This window comes from Schistocerca gregaria, chromosome 3 (assembly GCF_023897955.1).
Source record: "Schistocerca gregaria isolate iqSchGreg1 chromosome 3, iqSchGreg1.2, whole genome shotgun sequence".
NCBI lineage: Eukaryota > Metazoa > Arthropoda > Insecta > Orthoptera > Acrididae > Schistocerca > Schistocerca gregaria.
In genome coordinates this window covers 679,168,065-679,193,825 of record NC_064922.1, presented here as the reverse complement: position 1 = coordinate 679,193,825, position 25,761 = coordinate 679,168,065, and the positions used below count along the sequence as shown (strand labels likewise).

At 43.6% G+C, this 25,761-nt stretch overlaps 1 protein-coding gene across 1 annotated transcript in view; it reads right to left on the bottom strand.

The window, feature by feature from the left end:
- The window catches only part of LOC126354404 (uncharacterized), a 356,054-nt gene that overhangs the window by 112,628 nt on the left and 217,665 nt on the right, over positions 1-25,761 (bottom strand). The window contains exon 5 of the mRNA XM_050004016.1: positions 8,486-8,725. Within this exon, the coding sequence (XP_049859973.1) occupies positions 8,486-8,725 (240 nt within the window). The remainder of the gene's footprint in view (positions 1-8,485; positions 8,726-25,761) is intronic.

Here is a 25,761-nt window from a genome sequence, read left to right as displayed (position 1 = left end):
TCAAACGGCGAGGTCATCATTCCCGCGATTCCGAAGTGGGTTACATAAGAAAGAGGGTCGGCTAAAAATGGACGGATTCTGTCAGAGGAGCCAAATTATAAAAGAATGAACAGTCAACACACACGCAGCAAAAGCATAAAAGGCGGGCTCAAATCCAAATACAGGACGAAAGGGGGGAAGTCATGGCATCACCGACCGTGAAGACTGCGAAAGGAGTCCCAATCGCAACCAACCTGCCCCTGCTCCAAGACTAAAGGAGAACCTTATACCTGGAAATAAAAACCACTTTCACGGAGGAAACCGAGGAGCAGGTCGACTAGCCGTGGATCGTCTGATAATATTAAATTTAAGGAAGCAAGCAAACTTTACTACCACTAAGGGTTGAAAGAAGGGGACATGCCATCAATATGTGAGATATCGTCAGTTTGGCACCACAACGACATTGTGGGGGTGGGTCGTTATGTAGGAGGAAACAATTGATGAGCTGGGTGTGGTCGAAGTGTAAACAGCATAAAACAGTGGACTCCTTCCGAGAGGGGTGGAAAGAAGTGCACCAAACTCTTTGATTGTGCGGCGTTTATTGCTATGGGCAGTAGCGCTCCAGATGGCATTCCACTGGCAAAGAGAGATCTGACGTAGATCCGCATATCCGCTGCTGGAATCGTGAAAGGAATTGGGAGTAATATCTGCTTCTCTAGCCAAACGGTCAGCCAATTCATTCCCTGGGATTCCCACATGACTTGGGACCCAGAGAAAGATGACTGAAAATGTTCAAATGTGTGTTAATTACTAAGGGACCAAACTGCTTAGGTAATCGATTCCTAGACTTACACACTACTTAAACTAACTTAAACTAACCAATGCTAAGAACAACACACACACTCATGCCTGAGTGAGGACTCGAACCTCCGACAGGAGGTAAAGACCACTGAACAGGCGGCACGCTCAAGGGCGGAGAGAAGGCCACGGATGGCAGAGGCCAAGGGGTGACGAGAGTAGCATCGATAGATAGCCTGCAGGCTGCTCAAGGAGTGGGAACAAATTAAAACACTATGGAGGGAGGCCCGAGAAAGAAAAAGGAGGGCCCTGTGAATGGCTAGAAGCTCTGCTGTAAATACACTACATGATCCTGGCAACAAATGGTGCTTGAAGCCAGTAGGAGACATGAAAGCGTATCCCACCATATCAGTAGTCTTAGAACCATCAGTGTGAAAGATGGTGGCACCATGAAACTCCACAAGGATGGCACATACAAGATCATAGGTGCAACAGAAACCTTAAGACCCTGGAAGAGGTTGGTCCTAATCTGTGGTATAGGCACTGTACAATGTGGGGCATGGGAGGAAAGACATGAGGTGCAGTCCAGCGAGTGCAGATGGAGATCCCAGCAGGGGGTAGTGAGACGCATGCTAACCGGCAATCCCACCTGTGGCCGGGTGTTAGGAGGGAGACATCCCTCATTGGCGAAGAGCACAGGGTATACAGGATGGTCAGGGAATTGGCGGATGGCGACTGCGTAAGAAATAAGGAGTTGGCTCCATCGGATGTGTAGAGGGGGAATCCCTGTTTCTGTGAGGAGGCTATCAACAGGACTAGTGCGAAAGGCACCAATAGCCAGATGCACCCCATAATGATGGACAGGGTCAAGGACTTTCAAAGTGGAAGGAGCAGCTGAGCCATAAACCTGACTACCATAATAGAGTCTGGACATGACCAGATCACTGTAAAGATGGAGAAGAGTGGAAAGGTCTGTACCCAAGATGTGTGGGCCTGGAGGCAGAGAACATTAAGCTTCCACATGCATGTAGTCTTTAGGTGGCGAATGTGGGGCAGCCATGTCAGCTTGTTATCAAAAATAGGGCCCAAGAAATTGGACTGTGCTGTAACATTGAGGAGCTGGTTGCCTAAATAAAATTCTGGACCAGGGTGTACTGTGGGTCGATGACAGAATGCATAACCTGCGTTTTGGAGGGGGAAACCTGTAGCCATGGGAGGGGTGGCCAACGCGGAGACCTGTCAGATGGCACCTTGGAGCTGGAGCTCAGCAGACACCACTGAGTGGGAGCTGCACCAGATGCAAAAATCGTCAACATACATCACTGGGGTAATCAGAGGCCTAACAGAAATCATAAGCCCATTTATGGCAATGAGGAAGAGTGTGACACTTAGCACAGAACCTTGTGGGATACCATTCTCGTGAATCTGAGGGGCGCTGAATGAAGTGCCAACTCAAACCTGAAAGAGCCAGTAAGATAAAAACTCGTGGATAAAAATCGGAAGGGAACCGCAGAAGCCCCAGTCATAGAGGGTAACTAAAATGTGATGGCCCCAAGCCACGACATACGCCTCATTTACATCAAAAAGATGTGTGGCAAGGTGCCGGCAGTGAGTAAAAACTTGTTGGATGGCTGATTACAATTGGAGTAAAAGGTCAGTTGGAGATCGCCCTGCCTGGAAGCCAAGCTGATATGGTAACAAAAGGCCCCGAGATTGGAGTACCCAACATAATCTGGAGTTGACCATCCTTTTGAGCAGTTGACAAAGAACGTTCATAAGGCTAATGGGTCGGTAGCTGTCTAGAGATGTTGTGTTTTTACTGGGCTTAAGGAGAGGGATAACTATACTGCCTCGCCATTGTGACGGAAAAGCACCCATGAGCCAGATGTGGTTGAAGACTCTGAGGATCTGTTGCCTCTGGAAAACGTCCAAGAGTTGAATCAACTGATTGTGAATGGAATCTGGCTCTGTGGCTGTGTCTCGGAAGTGGAGGACGATGCCATCACAAAGTGTGTTGCAAGGTGTTCCATGAGGACCAGTAGACCAGTGCTTAGAGCTCCTCGGAGGTGTACTTTATCCACGACGGTCCCGGGGGATGACGAGGGAGCCCTATGGATAGGGGACAGCAGTACCAGCAGAATTAAGAAGATCGGAAGAGACGCCTTGCACGACTACGTCAATGGAATTCGAGAGGGATGTGTCGAAGTGGACAGCATACATGTATAAAGGCCAGTTGGCCCTGCGAAATGTCCAACATGAGGGGGGGGGGGGGGCTGTTTGCCTGGCTACAGTAGGGGAACGACAGTGTCACTGGAAAGTGGTTATTGTCACAAAGGTCATCATGTGATGACCAACGTAGGGAAGCATGAGGGAAGGGGAGGAGATCGTGAGATCGATAGCAGAGAAGGTGTCATGAGCAGCACTGAAGTCGGTAGGGGAACCATCGTTGAGGAGACACAAGTAGAAGTCCGTGATAAGTTGGTCAATCAGGATACCCCGACCTGATGAAGTGACACTCCCCCACAGTGGATGGGAGCATTGAAATCCAAGGAGGAGAAATGGGGTGGGAGTTGCTGGATTAAGGTAGATAGCGCCACATAAGCAAGTGGGCGACCTGGAGGGAGGTAGACATTGCAAAGGGTGATTGCTGGAGTCGTTTGCACTCTAGCTGCTATCACTTCCAAGGTGGTATATAGGGGGTCCAGTCACTAGAGACATTAGAGTGAACCAAAGTGCAGACCTCACCAGATGCTACCCCAGAGCCAGCATGGTACCGACAGAACTCGCGATAACCACAGAAAGTTAGAGAGTGGTCATCACAGAAATGTATTTCTTGGAGGAACAAGACAAAACGCAGAATAAGAGGAGACAGGACGTTACATTTCCATTAGGTGACGATAGTACCCATTGCAGTTCCACTGTATGATCATGTGGCATGAGTCTAAGGTAGGCATGAAGGGGCCGAAGAGGAGGTCAGATCACTTTGTCAGTAGTTGTCACCAAAAAGGATGGGGTGACATCTGTAAATATGATGTCAGATTGCAAGAGGGAGTTGGCACCTTTGGGGGCACTGGCGGCCACTTATAGTGGGATTTATGTTTCTTCTTCTTCTCTTTCTGAGGTGGAGGAGGGAAGGAGACAGGGGGAGTACAGGCATCTGCAAGATCGGAGACTGAAAGAGAGCAGGCGACCTTGGGGCGCACAGATGCTGCGCCTCGTGGCCGATTGGTGGCGAGAGGCTTCAGGCCTGAGAGACACTGGGGAGAGGGTTCCTGGGAGGGAGCCTGATCACTGGCAGGTACCGAAGAAGGGGGGGAACCTCTTTGGCCAGGGAGGGGGAGCGACTCCCTAACTTGAGGTCGTGGGAACTGCAGTGGGGTGGAGGGGAGAGTGGGAAAGGGCTGGAGTAAGGACGAGGGAGGAGGAGCAGGAGGAAAGGAAGTAATAGCGGCAAAAGTTGAATATAGTGACACCAGATGGAGTCTCTCATGCTTTTGGCGACCCTCAGCGTAAGACAGGTGATCCAGGGACTTGGATTCTTGTATCTTCTTTTCTCTCTTGTAAGCCAGGCACTCTGGCGAGCGAGGGGAGTGTTGGTCAACACAGCTGACATACACAGGCGGTGGAACACAAGGGCTTCCCTCATGGACTGGGTGGTCACATTCACCACACAAAGGGTCCGCCATACAGCGGGAAGACATACGCCCAAAACGAAAACACTGAACGTACTGCATAGATGGAGGGATGTACAGCTTCACATCACATCTGTATCACATAACCATGACCTTCTCTGGGATGGTATCCCCCTCAAAAGCCAAAATGAAGGCGCCAGCATCGGTGCAGTCGTCTTTGCGACCCTTCTGCACACGTCGAGCAAACTGAATGCCACGCCCCTCCAGATTAGCCCAGTGTTATTTATCAGTTTTCAGGATTAAGTTTCTATGAAAACTGACACCCCAGACCATATTCAGCGCTTGGTGACGAGTGATAGACATTGGGACATTGCCGAGACGATCACAGGCACGAAGAGCTGCGGATTAGGTGGCACAAGAAGCTTTGATCAACAGGGAGTCCAACCACATCTTTCTATTAGTCATCACCAAGTTTGTAATCGATATTTTCCACGAAAAACAATGGCTTTGTGGCTGTGAAAGTGTCACCATCCGTCCTAGTACAGACGAGGTAATGGGGAAGGGTTTCAGTCCAAGATGGCGAGCCTGCTCTTCCTCACATAGGGTTGCCAGGGAAGGGAAGCCTGCCAGGTCATAAAAGGCAGCATTTAAGGATCCTTCGCCATACGAAGAGACGGCCATGTGAGAATAGCCAGATTTTTGCAGCTTGATACGCGTCATGCGCCAAGCATTCGCCCTGATACCACCTGCTCCGACCAGGGGCTCTCCCTATGGGCGCGACCCAGCCACAGCAAGACCCAACTGGCACGGCGGCCATTGGCGGGAGTTCCGATGCTCCAAGAAGACAAGCAGCCAATCCTTAGCATACATGGGGAGAGAACAGCTCAGGTATCTGTTGTGCGATCACTGTGTTGTCAGGGGGCTCAGCCATATGGGTATATAACAGCCTTAGTTCAGCTCTGAGTTTCTGGCTGAGGATGGAAGCATTTCTGAAACGGCTAAGTTTGTAAACTTTTCACATGCTGCCCTGCCAAAAGTATACCATGCATGACGAAATGGCACTGTCCAAACATGGTGCCGATGCAATTGTTGGGCACCATGGTCCATAGATGACAGGGGTCAACGATAGCTGCAGAGATGTGTATGGGCGAAAAGACGTGCAACTGTTGAGAAATTGACGGCCCACACGAACCAAGAGGCTACCAACAGCGTGTCCTCACCAACAGTTCAGAGAACAATGCTGCCTGCGGCCCTCTATAGCAAGCGCGTGGTTCATGCCGCCCTGCTGGCTGGAATTTTCACGCCAGTGCCGCAGCAGGATATCCAATAAGTGGCGATAGACGGCCTTTTAAGATGAATCACTTTTTATGCTCCACTGGACAGATGCGCGTTTGCGAGAACGATGTGAAATATCTGAAAGCAAAGGCAGGTCAGAGGAGGGAGCGTTATGGCCTGGCATAACGCAACGTGTCACTCAGCTCAAAGTGCATGTACAAGGTGAAGAGCTTCACGATGGGTTTACCGTACTCCCATGTTCACTAAACTCCCCGGATTTAGAACCAATCGAGAATCTATGGGACCATTTCGATCAGGTGGCTCGCGCCATGGATCCTCAACAGAGGAACCTAGCGCAGCTGGCCACAGAACAGCAGTCAGCATTAATCCAAATCCCTGACAGTGTCTTCTGAATCTCATTGACTCTTTTCCTGCATGTCTCCCAGCGGCCCACGCGGCGAAAGTTGGTTATTCAGGCTTTTGACAGGTGGTCACATTAATGTGACTGGACAGTGTAGCTACACTAACAGAATGAGGTGCTCGGTTTTGCAGTAAATATAAAAATGTACATAAGTATGTACATATGTTCCACATCTCCTCCTAAATCTCTGGACCAATTTCAACCAAACTTCTTGGTATACATATCTCTTATTGTCTGGAAAATTTCGTTGTGGGAGTAGAACAACCTGCCTATCAAAAGGGGAGGGGGGGGGGTTAAAAAGCAGTGTAGCCCATGACGCTTGCGTATTCATACTTTTTACTCGTATAACAGGTGGTCACATTAATGTGACTGGACAGTGTAGCTACACTAACAGAATGAGGTGCTCGGTTTTGCAGTAAATATAAAAATGTACATAAGTATGTACATATGTTCCACATCTCCTCCTAAATCTCTGGACCAATTTCAACCAAACTTCTTGGTATACATATCTCTTATTGTCTGGAAAATTTCGTTGTGGGAGTAGAACAACCTGCCTATCAAAAGGGGAGGGGGGGGGGGGGGGGGTTAAAAAGCAGTGTAGCCCATGACGCTTGCGTATTCATACTTTTTATTCGTATAACATTAGAGAATGAGAGCACATAGTGACTTGAAAAAAATTAATGTTAAACCTTTATGAAACTTTTTCTTGCTGACAACCGCCATAAAATGGTGAAAGGAAAAATGTTTATCGCTTACTACATCTTCACTGTTCATGTTGTAAGACTGTCACATGAAGCATGACGTTTTAATTTATTTCTTATTTATTACTAACTTTATGCGCGACAAATTTTGCAGACAGTATTCACATATACCAATGAATCCACCAGCAGAATTATATCATTGTATAACGTCATAAACACAGAGATGCATGAAAAACTGCCACATCATACACGATGTTTTAATTTATTACGACGTTGCTACTTACTCTACTAGCAACAAATTTCGTTAATGGTATTCACTATGACGCCAAATGTATCTACAAAAATATACCACTGTACGACACATAATTCAAGAGATATGGCCTCAACTGCTGAGATGCTTGAAAACGGTCGTTTCATACATTACGTTTTTATTTATTACTTCGTTACTATTCACTCTATTCATGACATATTTCGGCGATAGTAGCCACATGATCCATTGAATGTACTTCCAAAATTATATTACTATATGACAATTACGTCAGGAGATAGAACCGAAATTCGCTAGAGATGCTTTTGAAATACATATACAAATATGTGTGAAATATGTTAAATATATGTAAAATATATTTGACATGTGGGGTATGCAGGCAAAATTATATTATTGAATGACACATACATCAGAAGATATGACCGCAATTCGCTAGAGATTCTGTTGAAATATGTGTACAAATACGTGCGAAATGTTAAATATATGTAAAATATTTTTACATGTGCGTATGCATACAAAGCCATGGGAAAAACTCATTTTATGGCCCTGGAAAGAGTTTTCAACTAAATTTGGTACATATATTAGTCACTATCGGGAAAGAAATACTGTGGTAGTAAGAACCACTAACCTCCTATTGTGTTAGGGATAATAATGTGGAGAGAGAAGTCAGTAGAATGAGATGGACAGATAGAGGAAGGGAAGGACAATATGGACGCAGGTAGGTGGGAGGAGGATATGGACAGAAAAAGGAAAGGGGTGAAATGTATGGAGAGAGGGAAGATGAGAAGGAGATGGACAGAGTATACGGAAAGAGGAGGTGATGGGCCAAGAAAAGGAAGATATGGGGAGAGTGAAGTGGGAGATGGAGATTGAGAGAGAGAGGCTGAGGGAGGTGTGGACAGAGAAAGTGAAGAGGAGGCGGTGGGCAGAGAGAGGAAAGAAGGAGATGGACAAGGAGAGAGGATGAGGAGATGTACAGAGAGGGGGAAGAAGGAATTGGACAAAGGGGGGAGTGAAGATGTGATTAGAGGGGCAGAGGAGGAGATTAGCAGAGGGAGAACGATCAGATGGACAGAGAGAGGGGCAGAGTTGATGTGATTACAGGGGGAGCAGAGGAGATGGACAGAAGTTGTGGGAACAGAACAGTAGAGGAGGAGGTGGATGGAGAGGGGTCGGAGGAGATGATCAGAGCTAAGGCTAGAAGGATATGGATAAGAGTGGGTGTGGAGGACATGGACATAAAGAGGACATGGAAGAGGTGAACAGAGAAGAGGGGAACGAGGAGATGGACAAGAAGAGGAGAAGGAAGAGATGGACTGATAGAAGTTTGAGTAAATACATATTGGACAATGCCAGATACTAAGCTAGTGCTGCTATAAAAGGCAGCTGTACTCTCTTGAAAGACACTGACCTCTTTTGAATACCGCTGAAGTCCTGCATTTGGGCCGTGAGTTGGTCGTACTTTTCGCCTATGGATGGCACGTAGTTGAAGGAAGAGTGCAGTAGGTCGTTGCCGATCGCCTCGTGCCTCACATACTCGATGTAGTTGTTGCCAACCAGCGGCCCACGGCCGTAGTAGTTAATACCGTACACCATGGCGATGCCCATGTTCTCGATGCTCCGCAGCAGGTTCTTGAATGCTATCAGATACCTACAAGAACAATCAAGCATCAAAATATGTCCCTCGGTACAAATGAATTGTCAATAATGAAATACTGGAGTGCCACGCACTTCGTCTCACTTTCCGCAACCGCCTATCCTCCCACATTTAAATATTGGTACTGTATCAAACTATAAATTTCTTCCTTCTTCTCACATATAGCCAATAGTTCCTGACGTTCTGACACCAGCCACTCAGTGGTTTCAGCCATGACTTCCAGTTTCAGTACTCAACCACATTTATAACAGCAGATTTCCTCAGCCTTACACATACACTCTCCATACCCTGTTCCAACAACACGTAAATCACGTGCACCAACCCAACCATGGAAGTCGCCCACTAATGCACTCATTCTTCCTTACTAAAGAGAATCCTCTTTTTCCTGCCCTGGACTTTTCTTCTCCTACTCGTGACCTTCCACTTCCAGGAGTTTAGGTCCGTGTCCTCTCCTAATAATACCACCTGCTTCCTTTCCAAAAGACGCTCTCACATAATATTCGAAATACATATCACGTCATATTCACCCAGCACCTAGTGCACATTTCATACTCAAAATCAGCAGATTCCATACCTCATCTAACCCTACTCCCATATAGTGATAGAACCATCTTTACCACAAATAATGACAGAATTAATTCAATAAATATGTACTTCCTTGTTATTGATTTAACACCTATTTGCTTCTCATATTTAAAACTATTTAACTGATATCACAGTTTCATTATGGTATGACACAAGGCGGGCAACTTTGCTGCTCACAATAGAACTTATGTTGTTGTTGTTGTAACAGGTGCACATATTACTTCTGGCAATGCAGCCTCCAACGACAACAACAACAACAACAAACGTAGTAGCTGTGACTAAATGTACACTCCTGGAAATGGAAAAAAGAACACATTGACACCGGTGTGTCAGACCCACCATACTTGCTCCGGACACTGCGAGAGGGCTGTACAAGCAATGATCACACTCACGGCACAGCGGACACACCAGGAACCGCGGTGTTGGCCGTCGAATGGCGGTAGTTGCGCAGCATTTGTGCACCGCCGCCGTCAGTGTCAGCCAGTTTGCCGTGGCATACGGAGCTCCATCGCAGTCTTTAACACTGGTAGCATGCCGCGACAGCGTGGACGTGAACCGTATGTGCAGTTGAGGGACTTTGAGCGAGGGCGTATAGTGGGCATGCGGGAGGCCGGGTGGACTTACCGCCGAATTGCTCAACACGTGGGGCGTTAGGTCTCCACAGTACACTGATGTTTTCGCCAGTTGTCGGCGGAAGGTGCACGTGCCCGTCGACCTGGGACCGGACCGCAGCGACGCACGGATGCACGCCAAGACCGTAGGATCCTACGCAGTGCCGTAGGGGACCGCACCGCCACTTCCCAGCAAATTAGGGACACTGTTGCTCCTGGGGTATCGGCGAGGACCATTCGCAACCGTCTCCATGAAGCTGGGCTACGGTCCCGCACACCGTTAGGCCGTCTTCCGCTCACGCCCCAACATCATGCAGCCCGCCTCCAGTGGTGCCGCGACAGGCGTGAATGGAGGGACGAATGGAGACGTGTCATCTTCAGCGATGAGAGTCGCTTCTGCCTTAGTGCCAATGATGGTCGTATGCGTGTTTGGCGCCGTGCAGGTGAGCGCCACAATCAGGACTGCATACGACTGAGGCACACAGGGCCACCCGGCATCATGGTGTGGGGAGCGATCTCCTACACTGGCCGTACACCTCTGGTGATCGTCGAGGGGACACTGAATAGTGCACGGTACATCCAAACCGTCATCGAACCCATCGTTCTACCATTCCTAGACCGGCAAGGGAACTTGCTGTTCCAACAGGACAATGCACGTCCGCATGTATCCTGTGCCACCCAACGTGCTCTAGAAGGTGTAAGTCAACTACCCTGGCCAGCAAGATCTCCGGATCTGTCCCCCATTGAGCATGTTTGGGACTGGATGAAGCGTCGTCTCACGCGGTCTGCACGTCCAGCACGAACGCTGGTCCAACTGAGGCGCCAGGTGGACATGGCATGGCAAGCCGTTCCACAGGACTACATCCAGCATCTCTACGATCGTCTCCATGGGAGAATAGCAGCCTGCATTGCTGCGAAAGGTGGATATACACTGTACTAGTGCCGACATTGTGCATGCTGTGTTGCCTGTGTCTACGTGCCTGTGATTGTGTCAGTGTGATCATGTGATGTATCTGACCCCAGGAATGTGTCAATAAAGTTTCCCCTTCCTGGGACAATGAATTCACGGTGTTCTTATTTCAATTTCCAGGAGTGTATATTCGTGAAGGAGAAACGAACATTATGAAATACAAGAGTACTTCTGCTGTCTTATTGTTTAGCATTCATCTTACTTTATAAGGGAAAATAAATTTATTATATTTCAATCTAAAAATAAGTCATACTTAGGTTAGTCGACTTGTTAGATGTTACCGTAATTTGAGGCAACAAATATTTTTGCAGGAGTGATGGTGTCTCCTTTTCCGGCGACGACTGTAAATCTAACTGATCTACATCAGCGCGAGATTCCGTCTTTGAACCATATTTATTCCAAACTCTGTAGCCATTAAATAATTTGCGCTTCTCGAGATGTGGAGAGAACTGAATTTCCAAAATGAACAACAACGTAACGCCCTGGTAGTGAGAGGTCACTAACGCGTCATAATTTAATGCTGTTGCAGCTGGTGTTACATAACATTCGAACTAATTTACTAATTTCTCGGTTTCATCCATTGATCTGTCCGTAAGTGTCATTTGATTTAGTTTAAATTTTGTTGCTTAAGGATTAGAAGTGTTTGCCATATGTCACTAGGTTTTACATCAATATCTCTTTATGGCGTCTAATGCTCTACGACTTTAAAGAGAAACAATTTATGTATCTGCTTTATAGACTTCTGTAATTCTGACGTGATAATTCGGATTTAACGGAAATACTGCAAAGCGATAGACATGTAGTTAGCTCTTTTACTTACTTGCTGATTTAATTATTTGATTTTTACGAAGGAATTCTCTGTGATGTGGTATATCTTAATTGTTTCGTAAAGAAGGAACACTTGTGTACCGAAACGTGTCATATCATTATAAGAAAATCATTTATTTTAGTATCATGGATTAACAATGTCTATTGTGTGAGAATGGTGATTGCACATGTTGTCAATGTCAAACGGAAATAGTTACTTGACACTTGTATGAGATTGTTGCTTACATCTTGCGCTAAGGCGGAAACTTTGCTATTACACTTATCTGTACCGGTTTCACTTTATTTTTTGTTTTGTAACGAAATGTGCTGAAATGATGTTGCTGCGGATACAAATCGAAATTCATAAAAGAAGGAGTAGTTACTTTTCGTAGGTAAGTACCACAAAAGTCTAATTGTAGTTATCGTACCAGTAAAATACGCTTAATATGTTGATTAATACAAAGACACAGCGTAATGGAGACATAAATCCGTACAGTCAATTAACGCGACTCCATGGCCGTACATGAGAAATTATACGGCAAGTTCTGGATACATGAGGTAAGATGTCAGTCAATCCATTGAATATGGACACTGTTAACTTGAAGATATGACAATTTGAAGCATTTCCATCGTATTATTTAGTTTTCCAAACCAATGTGCTTATTTTACAATAGTCATAAAGTTCCAGTGACATGATGAACAATTGCTTTCGATAAATGGCTTAGCTCCCGTAAGGACGAAAGAAGACTGGTTCTACCAGAGAGTAGAAAAGGAAAAATTTCGTCCTTAAAATAATTCATTAATTTTTCTGCATGCTTCTGCTCTGGTGTACAAGGAAGCTATTTTGCAGTGCCACCACAGCAAGCTTTACTAAATCAGAGACTCGGTGAATGCAGAGCAAAACCCAGAAAAATAGCACTCGTAATCCTTTTTTTTTCTGTAACAGGGGAACAAAATAGTGGCATACGATCTGCAGAATTTATCACAAACAAAACTTATCTATCTTTTCAGAACTTTAACCATTGTTCGTTTCAGATATCGAGTGCAAATTGTTAAGACGCCTATGAAACGTGCGTACAAAATCCATAGTACTTTTGAAAGGAGTGTATTTGGGCTAGGAATGTAATGACATTCAAAATTTTCACGCAGTTTACAGATTAACCTTAAAGTGCACTACTAGTATATTAAGGAGTGTTCAACCTCAATGAGCCTATAGCTCTGTTTATCTCAAAATAAGGTAAGCTCTCCTCCCCCTTTCTCCAGCCATGCAAGAGGCGAGGTAACCAAAATACGGGGCCGGCACAAAAAGATGGGGGTTTTCACCACATGCCAAGATCACTGTACCCCACAGCCAATACGGATCGAGTTCCCACTCCATTCTTTTTATTATTCCAGTTGTGTGCGTTTTGTCATTCATTTGAGGTCAATACTCTGTAATGAAAGGTATATAAGAAAATTTTGGGTTACTAAGAATAAATTTTTTACAAAACTTTTTTTAAAAGTTATTTGGTTATTTACATTCTTCTATGCAGTATGTACACTGCTGAGCCAAAGAAACTGGTTTACCTGCTTAATATCATGTAGGATCCCCATGAACATTTGGAAGTGCCTTAGCACAACATGGCATGGAATCCACTAATGTCTGAAGTAGTTCTGGAGGGAATTGACAGCATAAGTCCAGCAGAGCTATACATAAATTCCTAAGAGTATGAGGAGCTGCAGATCTTTTCTGAACAGCATGTCGCAAGGCATTGCAGATATGCTCAGTAGCGTTCATTTCTGGGGAGTTTGGTGGCCAACGGAAGCATTTAAACTCAGGAGAGTGTTCCTGGAGCCACTGTTTAGCAATTCTGGACGTACGGGATGTCACATTATCCTGCTGGAATTGTCCAAGTGCGCCAGAATGCACAATGGTCATGAATGGATGCAGGTGATCAGACAGGATGCTTACGTACGTGTCACCTACCAGAGTCGTGTCTAGACTTCTCACGGGTCCCATATCACTCCAACTAGACACGCCCCACGCCATTACAGAGACTACACCAGTTTGAAAAGTCCCCTGCTGACATGCAGGGTTCATGGATTCATGAGATTGTCTCCATAACCGTGCACGTCCATCCGCTCGATTCAATTTGAAACGAGACTCGTCCGACCAGGCAACATGTTCCCAGACATAACAGACTATTATCGGTGTTGACGGGCCCAGGCGAGACGTATAGCTTTGTGTCATGCAGTCATCAAAGGTACACAGGTGGGCCTTTGCCTCCAAAAACCCATGTCGATGATGTTTCGCTGACGCTGACGCTGACACTTGTTGATGGCCCGGCATTCAAATCTACAGTAATTTATGGAAGGGTGGCATTTCTGTCACGCTGAACGGTTCTCTTCAGTCGTCGTTGGTCCTGTTCTTGCAGGTTCTTTTTCTGGCCGCAGCGACGTTGGAGATTTGATGTTTTGTTGGATTCCTGATATTCACAGTGCACTCGTAAAATAGTCGTACGGTGAATTCCCCATTTCATCTTTACCCAGGAGATGCTGTGTGCCATCGCTCTTGTGCCGACCATAACACCACGTTCATACTCACTTAAAGCTTGTGATAACCTGCCATTGTACCAGAAGTAACCCATCTAAAAACTGCGCTTGATCCTTGTTGTCTTGTACAGGCGTTGCAGACTGCAGCACCGTATTCTGCCTGTTTACATATATCTGTATTTGAATATGCATACCTATACCAGTTTCTTTGGCGCTTCAGTGTATAATACAGGGTGATTCAAAAAGAATACCACAACTTTAGGAATTTAAAACTCTGCAACGACAAAAGGCAGAGCTAAGCACTATCTGTCGGCGAATTAAGGGAGCTATAAAGTTTCATTTAGATGTACATTTGTTCGCTTGAGGCGCTGTTGACTAGGCGTCAGCGTCAGTTGATGCTAAGATGGCGACCGCTCAACAGAAAGCTTTTTGTGTTATTGAGTACGGCAGAAGTGAATCGACGACAGTTGTTCAGCGTGCATTTCGAACGAAGTATGGTGTTAAACCTCCTGATAGGTGGTGAATTAAACGTTGGTATAAACAGTTTACAGAGAATGGGTGTTTGTGCAAAGGGAAAAGTTCTGGACGGCCGAGAACGAGTGATGAAAATGTAGCACGCATCCAGCAAGCATTTGTTCGCCGCCCAGGAAAATCAGAGCTAGCAGAGAGCTGCAAATTCCACAATCAACTGTATGGAGAGTCCTACGAAAAAGGTTAGTTATGAAACCTTATCGTCTGAAATTGGTTCAAGCACTGTCTGCAGCTGATAAGATTAAAAGAATCGATTTCTGTGATTTTATCCTTGCTCAAATGGAAACAGATGAATCTTTCGTTTCAAAGATTGTGTTTAGTGATGAAGCAACTTTCCACACTAACGGGAAAGTCAACCGTCACAATGTCTGTATATGGGGCACTGAGAATCCGCGGGAAACAACTCAGTATGAACGTGACTCGCCTAAGGTGAACGTTTTCTGTGCCATTGCAGCCAAGGTGCTACTGTAACTGGACTACACTATCTGGAGATGTTAGAGTATTGGCTGTTCCCTCAGCTCGAACAAGAAGCACAACAATTCATATTTCAGTAGGATGGAGCGCCACCACATTGGCACTTATCTGTCTGTAACTACCTGAATGTCAACTACCCGAGGCGATGGATCGGCCGCCAGGCAGCCCGTGACAGAGCACTTCATCGCTGGCCTCCAAGAAGCCCTGATCTTACCCCCTGCGATTTTTTCTTATGGGGGTATGTTAAGGATATTGTGTTTCGGCCACCTCTCCCAGCCACCATTGATGATTTGAAACGAGAAATAACAGCAGCTATCCAAACTGTTACGCCTGATATGCTACAGAGAGTGTGGAACCAGTTGGAGTATCGGTTGATATTGCTCGAGTGTCTGGAGGGGGCCATATTGAACATCTCTGAACTTGTTTTTGAGTGAAAAAAACTTTTTAAATACTCTTTGTAATGATGTATAACAGAAGGTTATATTATGTTTCTTTCATTAAATACAAATTTTTAAGTTGTGGTATTCTTATTGAATCACCCTGTATATGGGAAATTGAGAGACAAACTTGTATGACTAGCAGCAGGTGAAGAAAAACCCACAATCACACATACATATTCATAGTATGCGCTATACACTCGTATAAGTACACATACACACCTATGACAAACCGTTCATGCTACTGTGCTTTACAATATACAGTATAAATACATCCACTCTATCTCTCAAACGCATTGTAATCCAAGTGAATAGTGTGAATATGGATGCTAGGCTCTACACATGAACCGTTTGTCATCATGATGTGGTAGCCAGCTTTCAGCTGCACTGCTGTGTTGAGTGACAATACCGCCGCCAAGCACCTACCTCTTGTAATCCTCCATTGTTAAACCATTTGAGGTCATATAATGGACACCCTTAGCACACATTTTGGTGTTGCCTGTGTCTGAATGTGTATATTTGCTATCAGACCCTCCCCCCCCCCCCCCCAAACTCCACAATCTGGGTACCATTCACCTTGTCTTTCAGCAGGCCGATAGCTCTCTTGTTTTGAGATGTAAGGCCATAAGGATTATCAGCCATTTATCTAGATATGTCGAGTGCTTCAGGATTAAAATATTACTTTATCGGTCGCTGACTTTTACTCTGTAGATGAAACTGTCTATATCTATTTGAATCAGAAAAGTTTGTCTTCGCAAACTCATAGCAGAAGTCGTAGATGTGAAGTCTGCAGAGGACCAGTACACACGTACCGACATAGACTGGTTTTGTGAACTCCACTGAAAACTTATCCATCTCTAGAGCGACTAATTCTTCATGGATGACAATGGCCCACTTAAAATTTGGCCTGACGCTGTAATCTCTAGCGCTATAATGGCCACCCCAACAGTAAATGACATGAATTTCGCTACACTTTCTGAAATCTTCCACAGTTTTCACGAAAAACTAGCGCGACTGTTTGAAGGAGATGGCGCAGATGAATTTAATAGGTTGCATTCACAAACAAAGACGCTACTGGATGTTTCTGTAGAGCATGATGTATCTCTGTTCTCTGATTGATCCCCAGCATCATGATCAGCTTGGGGACAGAACTACTGCGCAGGACTAGATGTTCCACACACAGCAGCAAGTCTCTGTGAGCTTCATTATATCCACTTTTCTATCCAAGAGCAAACAACAACACAGCAATCAACTGCATGCTTATATAAGCATGATTATCCCGTGATTGGTCACGGGAACGTTGTTGTGGTAAATCTCATCCACACTCTTTGCAAGATTTATGAGCTCAGAGAGCAACCGTCTTCGATGATTATCCCCAATGTATGGTTCTAATCGGTTAATACTGGAATCATACAAGCATATAAACTGACACGCAGCTGCACATGGTATGTGACATTCTATGAAGGTTGTGTGAGAGGTAGTGGGGTCGCCTTCACAGTTTGACACAGGAGCTAGTAGGTGTGAAATTTGCATAAATGTCAAAAGAGCAGTACTTCTGGTGGTGAGCATTCTCAAATTTCAAGAAGTTGTCTGCCTCATTAGGCATGTCCACCTGTACTGGTTTCTGGCCACTACAATCAATTAGATGTTATTCCAAATACTCAATTTAAGTAAACGAGATTAGACGTCTAGGGTAGAAATGTCTTGCTCCATTTTTTGACATACTTTCAATACAGGTGTAGGGTTGTATCTCACCCTTAGAGAATAGCGACAAATCTACATTTTTGGGACAGCTGCTTTTGAAAAATTACCGGACCATCTTTCCTACAAGTCAGAAAAAGGGTCGGTATGACACTTCTTGTAAACGTTCTGAACTAGCCCGCAACTAAATTTCCCAAGGATGTCACATCATTACCTACCGAAATGCAGACAACAGACCTTTCGTCAACTACATTCTTTTGGGGGTGCATGAATTCACAGCATAAAACTGTGCCGCACTTAAGGGCAGGATACCATGGGTCACTGATGCTTCTGGAAAGCACTATGACCAATACAGGTAGGTATGTATTAAGGAGAGTATTACGGTCTCAGTAGCCTTCATTGGAATTGTCTGTGCGTGCACATGAGAACGGATCACCATAAGCAGCAGCAACCACAGAATATTCCGACAGTGATAGTTAACAGGGCAGGCTGGTGGGCTGCTGCTAGATCTAAGGCGATGATGTCAAGATGGCTCATGATGTAGGGAGTATGGCACAGACTGCAGTCCATACCAGGATGACGATGATGATGATAATGGTAATGATGATGATGATGTTGGTGGTATTTGGAATAATGCCTTCCAGTATTTCATCCAGCATGGCATCTCAATGTGAGCATGTGTGACATCATGCAGATTAATGGATTCTAATGTTTTATCCCATTTGGCATAGACATCAATTTCATTGTTAGTGGGTGTGGCATGGACCCATTCTACTGACAGAGTTGTGTGTATCTCCTTCAACCCCATGGTGACAACCTCATTGTAGAATTCTGCAATAAAGATAAGGGTTGCTTTAGATAACCACTGCATTATTATTCTTCACATGCATACAAAGAGAGAGAGAGAGAGAGAGAGAGAGAGAGAGAGAGAGAGAGAGAGAGAGAGAGAGACAGAGGGAGGGAGAGAGAGAGAGAGAGAGAAGTGTATATTTTCATTCAAAAAACTTATTTCTTAATAGTTTGGAGATGAACTGAGTAGCAGTATTAGTTCTTCGAATTCATTATCGTTTCATGCGAACGAGAGTGAAGACATGCCAGCGTGACGCATCACACTCCTTTGAAGCAATAAATCTCGTCTTTTCAGATGTTATCTTGGTGCAGACTGTAAACATCTACATCTACATGACTACTCTGCAATTCACATTTAAGTGCTTGGCAGAGGGTTCATCGAACCACAATCATACTATCTCTCTACTATTCCACTCCCGAACAGCGAGCGGGAAAAACGAACACCTAAACCTTTCTGTTCGAGCTCTGATTTCTCTTATTTTATTTTGATGATCATTCCTACCTATGTAGGTTGGGCTCAACAAAATATTTTCGCATTCGGAAGAGAAATTTGGTGACTGAAATTTCGTAAAAAGGTCTCGCCGCGACGAAAAACGTCTATGCTTAATGACTTCCATCCCAACTCGTGTATCATATCTGCCACACTCTCTCCCCTATAACGCGATAATACAATGTGATGTTTCCCAGCGAAACATCTTATACATGTACCACAAGGCCCCAAGTTGGAACCTGAAGAGATATGAATCTACAAGTGGCAACTACCATCTTATCTCCCCTCCCGCAATTCTGTGTAGGTAGTGGCAGCAGTGACGAAAGAAAACAGCAAGAATGTGTGGCGCATTTACCAGTGTGTCATTATGTCATCTTATTCCTCCTGCGACCATCCAGTGACACAGCAAGACATATTGCCACAGTGCTCAATGGATTGACACCACTACCTAATCGCTGTTGGCACGATTCAATGAACCATTGTGTGTTATAAAACTGCCTGGTGAAAACAGCTGTCATCACATCATTATGATTGTTACTGCTTGTTACAACATCCAGGTGCTCATGGCCTGCACCGCTATTGTAAGATACTACTGCTTGTTACAACATCCAGGTGCTCATGGCCTGCACCGCTATTGTAAGATACAGAGCGACATGTGGGAGATGGCAGACCAATCACATCTGCAGGGAAAACTGATCGTCATGATATTGGACCACAGCACATACTGCAGAGGCCTGTTGCTGCACTCACTGCTCTGTAGTGAGCAGCAGCAAACATAGCTGGGCTTCTCCCCAGCCTGGTCCAGGGAGAGTACACCTCTATTAGTACACAAATAGGTAGTCATGAAGAAGGTAGACTTCCTGGCTGAGGTATGTGCCTTGGTTCACATATTAAATGATAGGGCTTTTTCTACATACAAGATTAGTTGGATAAGTCCATGGCAACAGGGGTCATCTGCAATTATATATCCCATCCTTGACAAACTGCGTAGGTGGTGTGCACATTATGGAGGAGCTGAATAACCACAACTTTTTTTTTAAAAAAATAATATTGTTTATTAGTAACCCAACTTAAAGGTATTTGTACATTGTCTGAAGCATATATGAAACAACTTCTTTTGTCTTATTCACTACACATTTATGTGAGACATGTAACTGATGGGCAGTTATAGTCCTTTAGATCTCTAATTACAGTATTTTTGAAGATTTTATGCAACCACAACATTTTTTCATGGCACTTGACGTAAACAATGCTGTCTGGATGATCAAAGTTTCGAAGTAATGTCGCCATATTTTTGTATGCCTTTCCAGCATCGTCCCATCACTTTTAGCGGTGATAGTGAGTCAACGAAACAGCTGTCCATTGAGTCTTGGTGCTACTGTTCTAAACAGTCTGGGTGAAACGATACTAGTGGAGAACATCGGCAATACTCGTCCAGTGTTGTTTAATGCAACAACAGCAACATCTTTAAACACAAACTGTCCACACTCAATGTAGAAGCCCCGTACACCTGCAGCAATGTACCATCGAGGAATGCCTCAACTGTGAAGCAGCACCACCACATTCATACCAATCGCTGCATAATTCCTATGAGAGGTGATCAGTTAATAGCACAATCAAGCTACCGTAACACATATGCTGAAGTGTGTGATTGGAAATTTCTCATGATTCAAGCTCAATACAGACAGGTTTCCGCCCTTCTTCAAAAATATATCTTCAAAAATATATATCTTCATAAATATATCTCTGATGCTTGAAAGTGTTAAATCATCTTGGTGCTGATTAAGAATCCATATCTCATTGATATTATTAAAAGCTGTTGAACCAAAATGTTTGCGGGAGAAATGGTCCTGGTGAGCGATCTGCTTGTCACACTGAACTGAGGATGTTATATTCAGTGACATCATTGCCCAATTTCAATCCTGATGATTCAAGAAACTCATAGTCTCACATGTTATCACATTGTCCTCCCGCTGTGAAGTGATATACTGATGGCCATGTGCATTGATTTGATATTTTATACCGATTCCACTTCAAATGAAGGTGTATTACGATCTGTTATCATCGAAAATGAACTAGATTCCCTTCCTGGTCCAAAATGTTCAACTAGAGATGGTCTAATGCCTGAAAAGTATTTGGAGGTATATAGGGCTGCTCGGCACCTCAAAAAGTTTGTATCTTGGTCCCACTGCGGGGAAAAATCTGTAGATTGCGTGAATTAATTGGTCATTCAAAAATGAATTCATTGCGCTATTACACTCAACGTGGATTGTGTGAACTGGGAGCATATCCACAGCTTGGTCCAACATGTAAATTTTCTTAGTATCGCTCTTCTGAAATTGGCTCCTCGAGAATTCCGGTATAGTCCAAGTGAATCTTCCTCGCTAAAGTCTATTGTGGGTTTTCTTGTTTTTGGGTATTTTAAGTGTTTTGAGCTTTGCACACAATTTAAACTCTTTTACATAAGATTTAATAACTGCACTTAGATCTTGAGTGTTGTATAAGCGATAAGTTATTTCCACTCCACCACTTCCAAGATGCAGTTTATTGTTTGTGTCGGTGATATTAAAAATACTATTGTAGGTCTCCCGACGGATCAATGCAATACTTCACTCCCAGTTGCTAAGCTCTATTGGCGAAAATGATTAGCACATAGTACCGACTATCTGTCATTCAATATTAGCGTGGATGCCATCACATCTAAACATCAACGTTGCAGAGATCTGCATGCTGCATGTTTTTATGCAAGTGTCAGGATAAACATTAGGCAGAAATGCCCACTCAGATATGAATCGACGTCTGGCTATCATCGAAAATTGTAGAAAACGTGGTTGTTGTCGAAGTAATGGCGTAGTTCTTTTGGCAGATGTAAATCTCCATACGAGTTAAAGTAGTACACATCACTCCAATGTTTGTAACATACACAGCACAGTGCATTCCAGATCCCCTGGAAACATTTAAATTTACAGTGCCATATTCGTTAAATTTACACATTGTCCTGGTGATGTAGCGTATTCTGTGTGAACACTCCACAAAATCTTGGGATTTTGAGTATTTTGACAAATTTAAGTAAATCTGTATTCGTAAGTGGTCTGTCTGGTAATATGGCTGTGGAACTTTATTTATAAACAGACCAAGTCTTTCCTTGCATGGATTTAAATATAGTGATTTCCTGATGACGATGCCCTCCATTATACTGTAATGTCTTTAAGCCTCTTGTGGTTTATCCTCTGACTTCTGTGCATTTTTTGTTGTCTGGGCTATGGCAGCCACCAACGAACAAACTGCTGATAGCCCAGCACGTGATGAAGTTAGAAATGATATAATTCCACCAGATGTATTAGGCAGTGGTAACACCCTAGGAATTTTAAGATGTCTGTTTCTTCTTTCTCCTTTCTATCTCATGACAATTTTCGCCCGTACCAGGACTCATTGGATACATTTTTTAAACATCCTACAGGTTTTTTATTCGCTTCTTTAACGTATGACGAGTTGCATTCGTGACTCGGAAATGTAACCCAGCATCCAATTGAAGTTTGACATGCGTTGTTTTATCGACTGTGAGTGCCACAGCATATTGTCCCATGTCTATGTTGCTTCTCCGCCGAATTTGCTTGGCCTTTTCAGCTAAAATTCGACTGGCAGCATGAAGTTTTGTATTTTGAAATATGCACCAAGTCACATACAATATATTTCTGATTGCATGGATTTGAATGCAATCTATACTACATTTAGAAGCTCATTATCATATAGATCTATATGCCCAGTTTTTAATGTTATGGGGTCTGGTTTGGTGAAGCTGCACAGTTCTTTGTGGCAGAATACCCAGCCATTTGTATGAACCACGAAGATTAAATCGCATCTACATGCTATTTTTATTGCTCTGTTCAAACGCTCCACAATAAACACTTGAATGTCAGAGACTGCCTTGTAGTGGTTTATCCTGTACCACTCCATTACTGCCTTGAAATACCAATCGTAAAATTCGCCCTCATGATCAGTTTGAAGGTTGTTAGACCATAAGTTCACATTGTCTGCAGCAATTGTTTAAACACATACGCAACATGTAACAACCTGCCAGATTAAAACTGTGTGTTGGACCGAGACTCTTATTCAGGACCTTATTCTTTCGTGGGGAAATGCTCTACTGACTGAGCTACCCAAACATGACTCATGATCCATCCTTGCAGTTTAATTTCCGCCAGTACCTCATCTTCTACGTTCCCAACTTTACAGAAGCTCTCCTGAGCTCGAGTCTCAATTGGACAGACTGTTTTAGTCTGCCAGGAAATTTCAAATCAGCACACACACCACTGCAGATCAAAAAGTTCATTCTGCACATGCACCTCCCTCTCAGACTTTGGCTTCACTGGTACGGCCCAGGTGAATTTGGAATATGTATCTATAACCTTTATCTGCCCATGAATATTGTCTCATGTTTATAAGACTGGCCTGCCATATATTGTCCAAACCACATGTTACGATGTACCTGTGTGGAAATGTTCTATGCACTGGCCTGTAGAGTTCGCCGACCACTGTCTCCATAATTATTACCAGATAACGCCTCTTTCTCGAAACTCTGAATGACTGATGTTTCATCGTTTGTGTGACCTTTATTCCCTGCGGCAACTGGTGCTGTGACCAGTTTTATGTACCCTATTATTTAATTGGGATTATGACAGTAAATACACTCAGAAGAGGGCTTTTTGTCGACATACTGCCACATACTAAAAAGACTTTTATGTGATACACAATTTATTTAGTTTGGGGCTAACTGTGGTGATGGTTTGTTCTCCCATTTAACTCTTTTATCTGAGATTTATGTTAATGGATTCGTTCAGTCATGTCGCACAACTCGAGTTTTATAGTTATCCAGCCAGTTCAGTTCCGTTAATTCTTCTATTAACTGCTTCAGTTTTTCACTCCATATATGGCTCAGATCACTGGATTCTGGCATTAAACTGTTTCACCTTGGATTCATGTCTCGCCTTTTGTAGCCGCTGCCTTGATAATTCGCCTTTTGTAGCCGCTGCCTTGATAATGCCATCCAATTCCGTTAGCCTTGTATTGATTGCTTAAATTTGCCTGTTAACATACACATATATGTTCAGTCAGTGCACTGTCCTTTTGGAATAAGTGCACTGCATCCTTTCAGATTTTTCCACAGTCTACATGAGTACGGACACAGTTGGTATACTGACTTTAAATCACCGAAGCAATTCCTGCATAAGGCAATAAATTCACTGAACGTCATGTTAGTTCCTGCAAATGCTGGTAAATACGCTTTGAATTCACATAGTCATTTTGGAACCTTTATTGGAAACCTATGTAAAATTTTTCAAACGTTTTTAAAACCCTCTTGATAGCATGAAATATGTATTAGAATGCTAAACGATTTCGATGAAGTAGGATAATCTTCAGACCAATCTCAGAAATGGAAATAATGTAACAACTTACAGGCACACAGAAGCAATGGAAGTTAGAATGTAAGACCTATACAAGTAAAACAAAATTAATAAAGACTATATGTGCAAAGGTACAAAAATTGATTGCTGAACAGTGTGAATAGGCTATGTGTTAAATAGGAGAAGCTTTGCCCAACTGTTACAGCAATACATCACTAGGAGTCAACGAGGCGAAACATAAGGCAAAAATGTGTCACAAATATTAAAATTATAAATCTGACTGTAAAAAGGGAAATAATACATTAGATTACATTGGCATTAACTGCAATGAGCAGCAGCTAATCAGTGAAACAACAGTAAAAGTAAACACAGAAACCAGTAACAACCGGTTATGAAATGGGTAGTTGTCGTTTGTGGACAATTCATGAAAGAACAAAAAAAAAAATATCTTAGGAAATGGACACAGTATGAAGACGCGATACGTTTGCAGTAAGCAGACGATAAACCAAAGATCCAATGGCGACAAGCTGAAGATATTGGTCGCTTTGGAGACAAAGTTTTGGTGAATAACAGATGCGTCGAAACGCGGGTGCTGTCGGTCGCCATGGAGATGTATAAATTCGATGAGCTACTGGGAACTGATGAGAGAAAACGTCGTCTCTGGGATCCATCTGTGATAATACAGACATTGCGCTTTTCAATACATCTGTGATTTAATGAAACGTCGTCTCCACAGCGACCAACAACATTGGGCTATCACCATTACATGTTTGATTTATCGTCTGCTTACTTCGGATGTATCACATCGATATTCTTTATGCCGTCCCCGTGACAACCAGTAGCCTTACTTTCAGTTACCTTTGCAGCAGTCGGGTTCCCAAAATTTTTTTGTGCTTCTACGTACTGCCTACAGAGGGCAACTATCCTACCCGTAACTGATCGTTATGAGTTTTACTGATTAATTTCCGTTCACAGTAGTTAATGCCATTATCATTTAATGTATTATTCCTGTTTTTATTCTCATATTTATAATTTTAATACTTTGACACATTTTTGCTTTGCATTTAGCCTCATTGGCTCCTACAGATGCAGTGTGGCAGCCAATGGGCGTAGCTTCTCCTGTTTAACGTATACTGTATTCACACTATGCAACAGTCGACAATAATACCTTTGCACATATAGTTGGTACTCTGCCAGCCACCTCCACTCGCTACATGGGGTATATATCCTTCGATTAATTTTATTTCATTTTGTGGATGGTAGTTTTTAATTTTCATTGTTTCTATATCCCTCTATGTTGTAAAATTATTTGTATTTCGGAGGTGGCTCTCAAGATGATCATAATTGATTGGAACTGGTTACCATTTTAATAAATATGTTACATGATCAAGTCTGCTTTAAAACCTTTTTTAATCACGTTCTCTTGCTTAAAGGTCATAATAAGTTCACATTATACTCACCAACGTCTTTGGAATTATGGAATATATCTGGTGAAAATAAAAGACAACGACTCTCATATGACGGCCGAAACCAAAATACTTCTGTATCTCATCCTAGTTTTCTTTTGCAATATCGTCAAATATGCTGTTTGGCTGAAATAATGTTTGGGAGAACTTATAAACATCCTCGAATTGGACA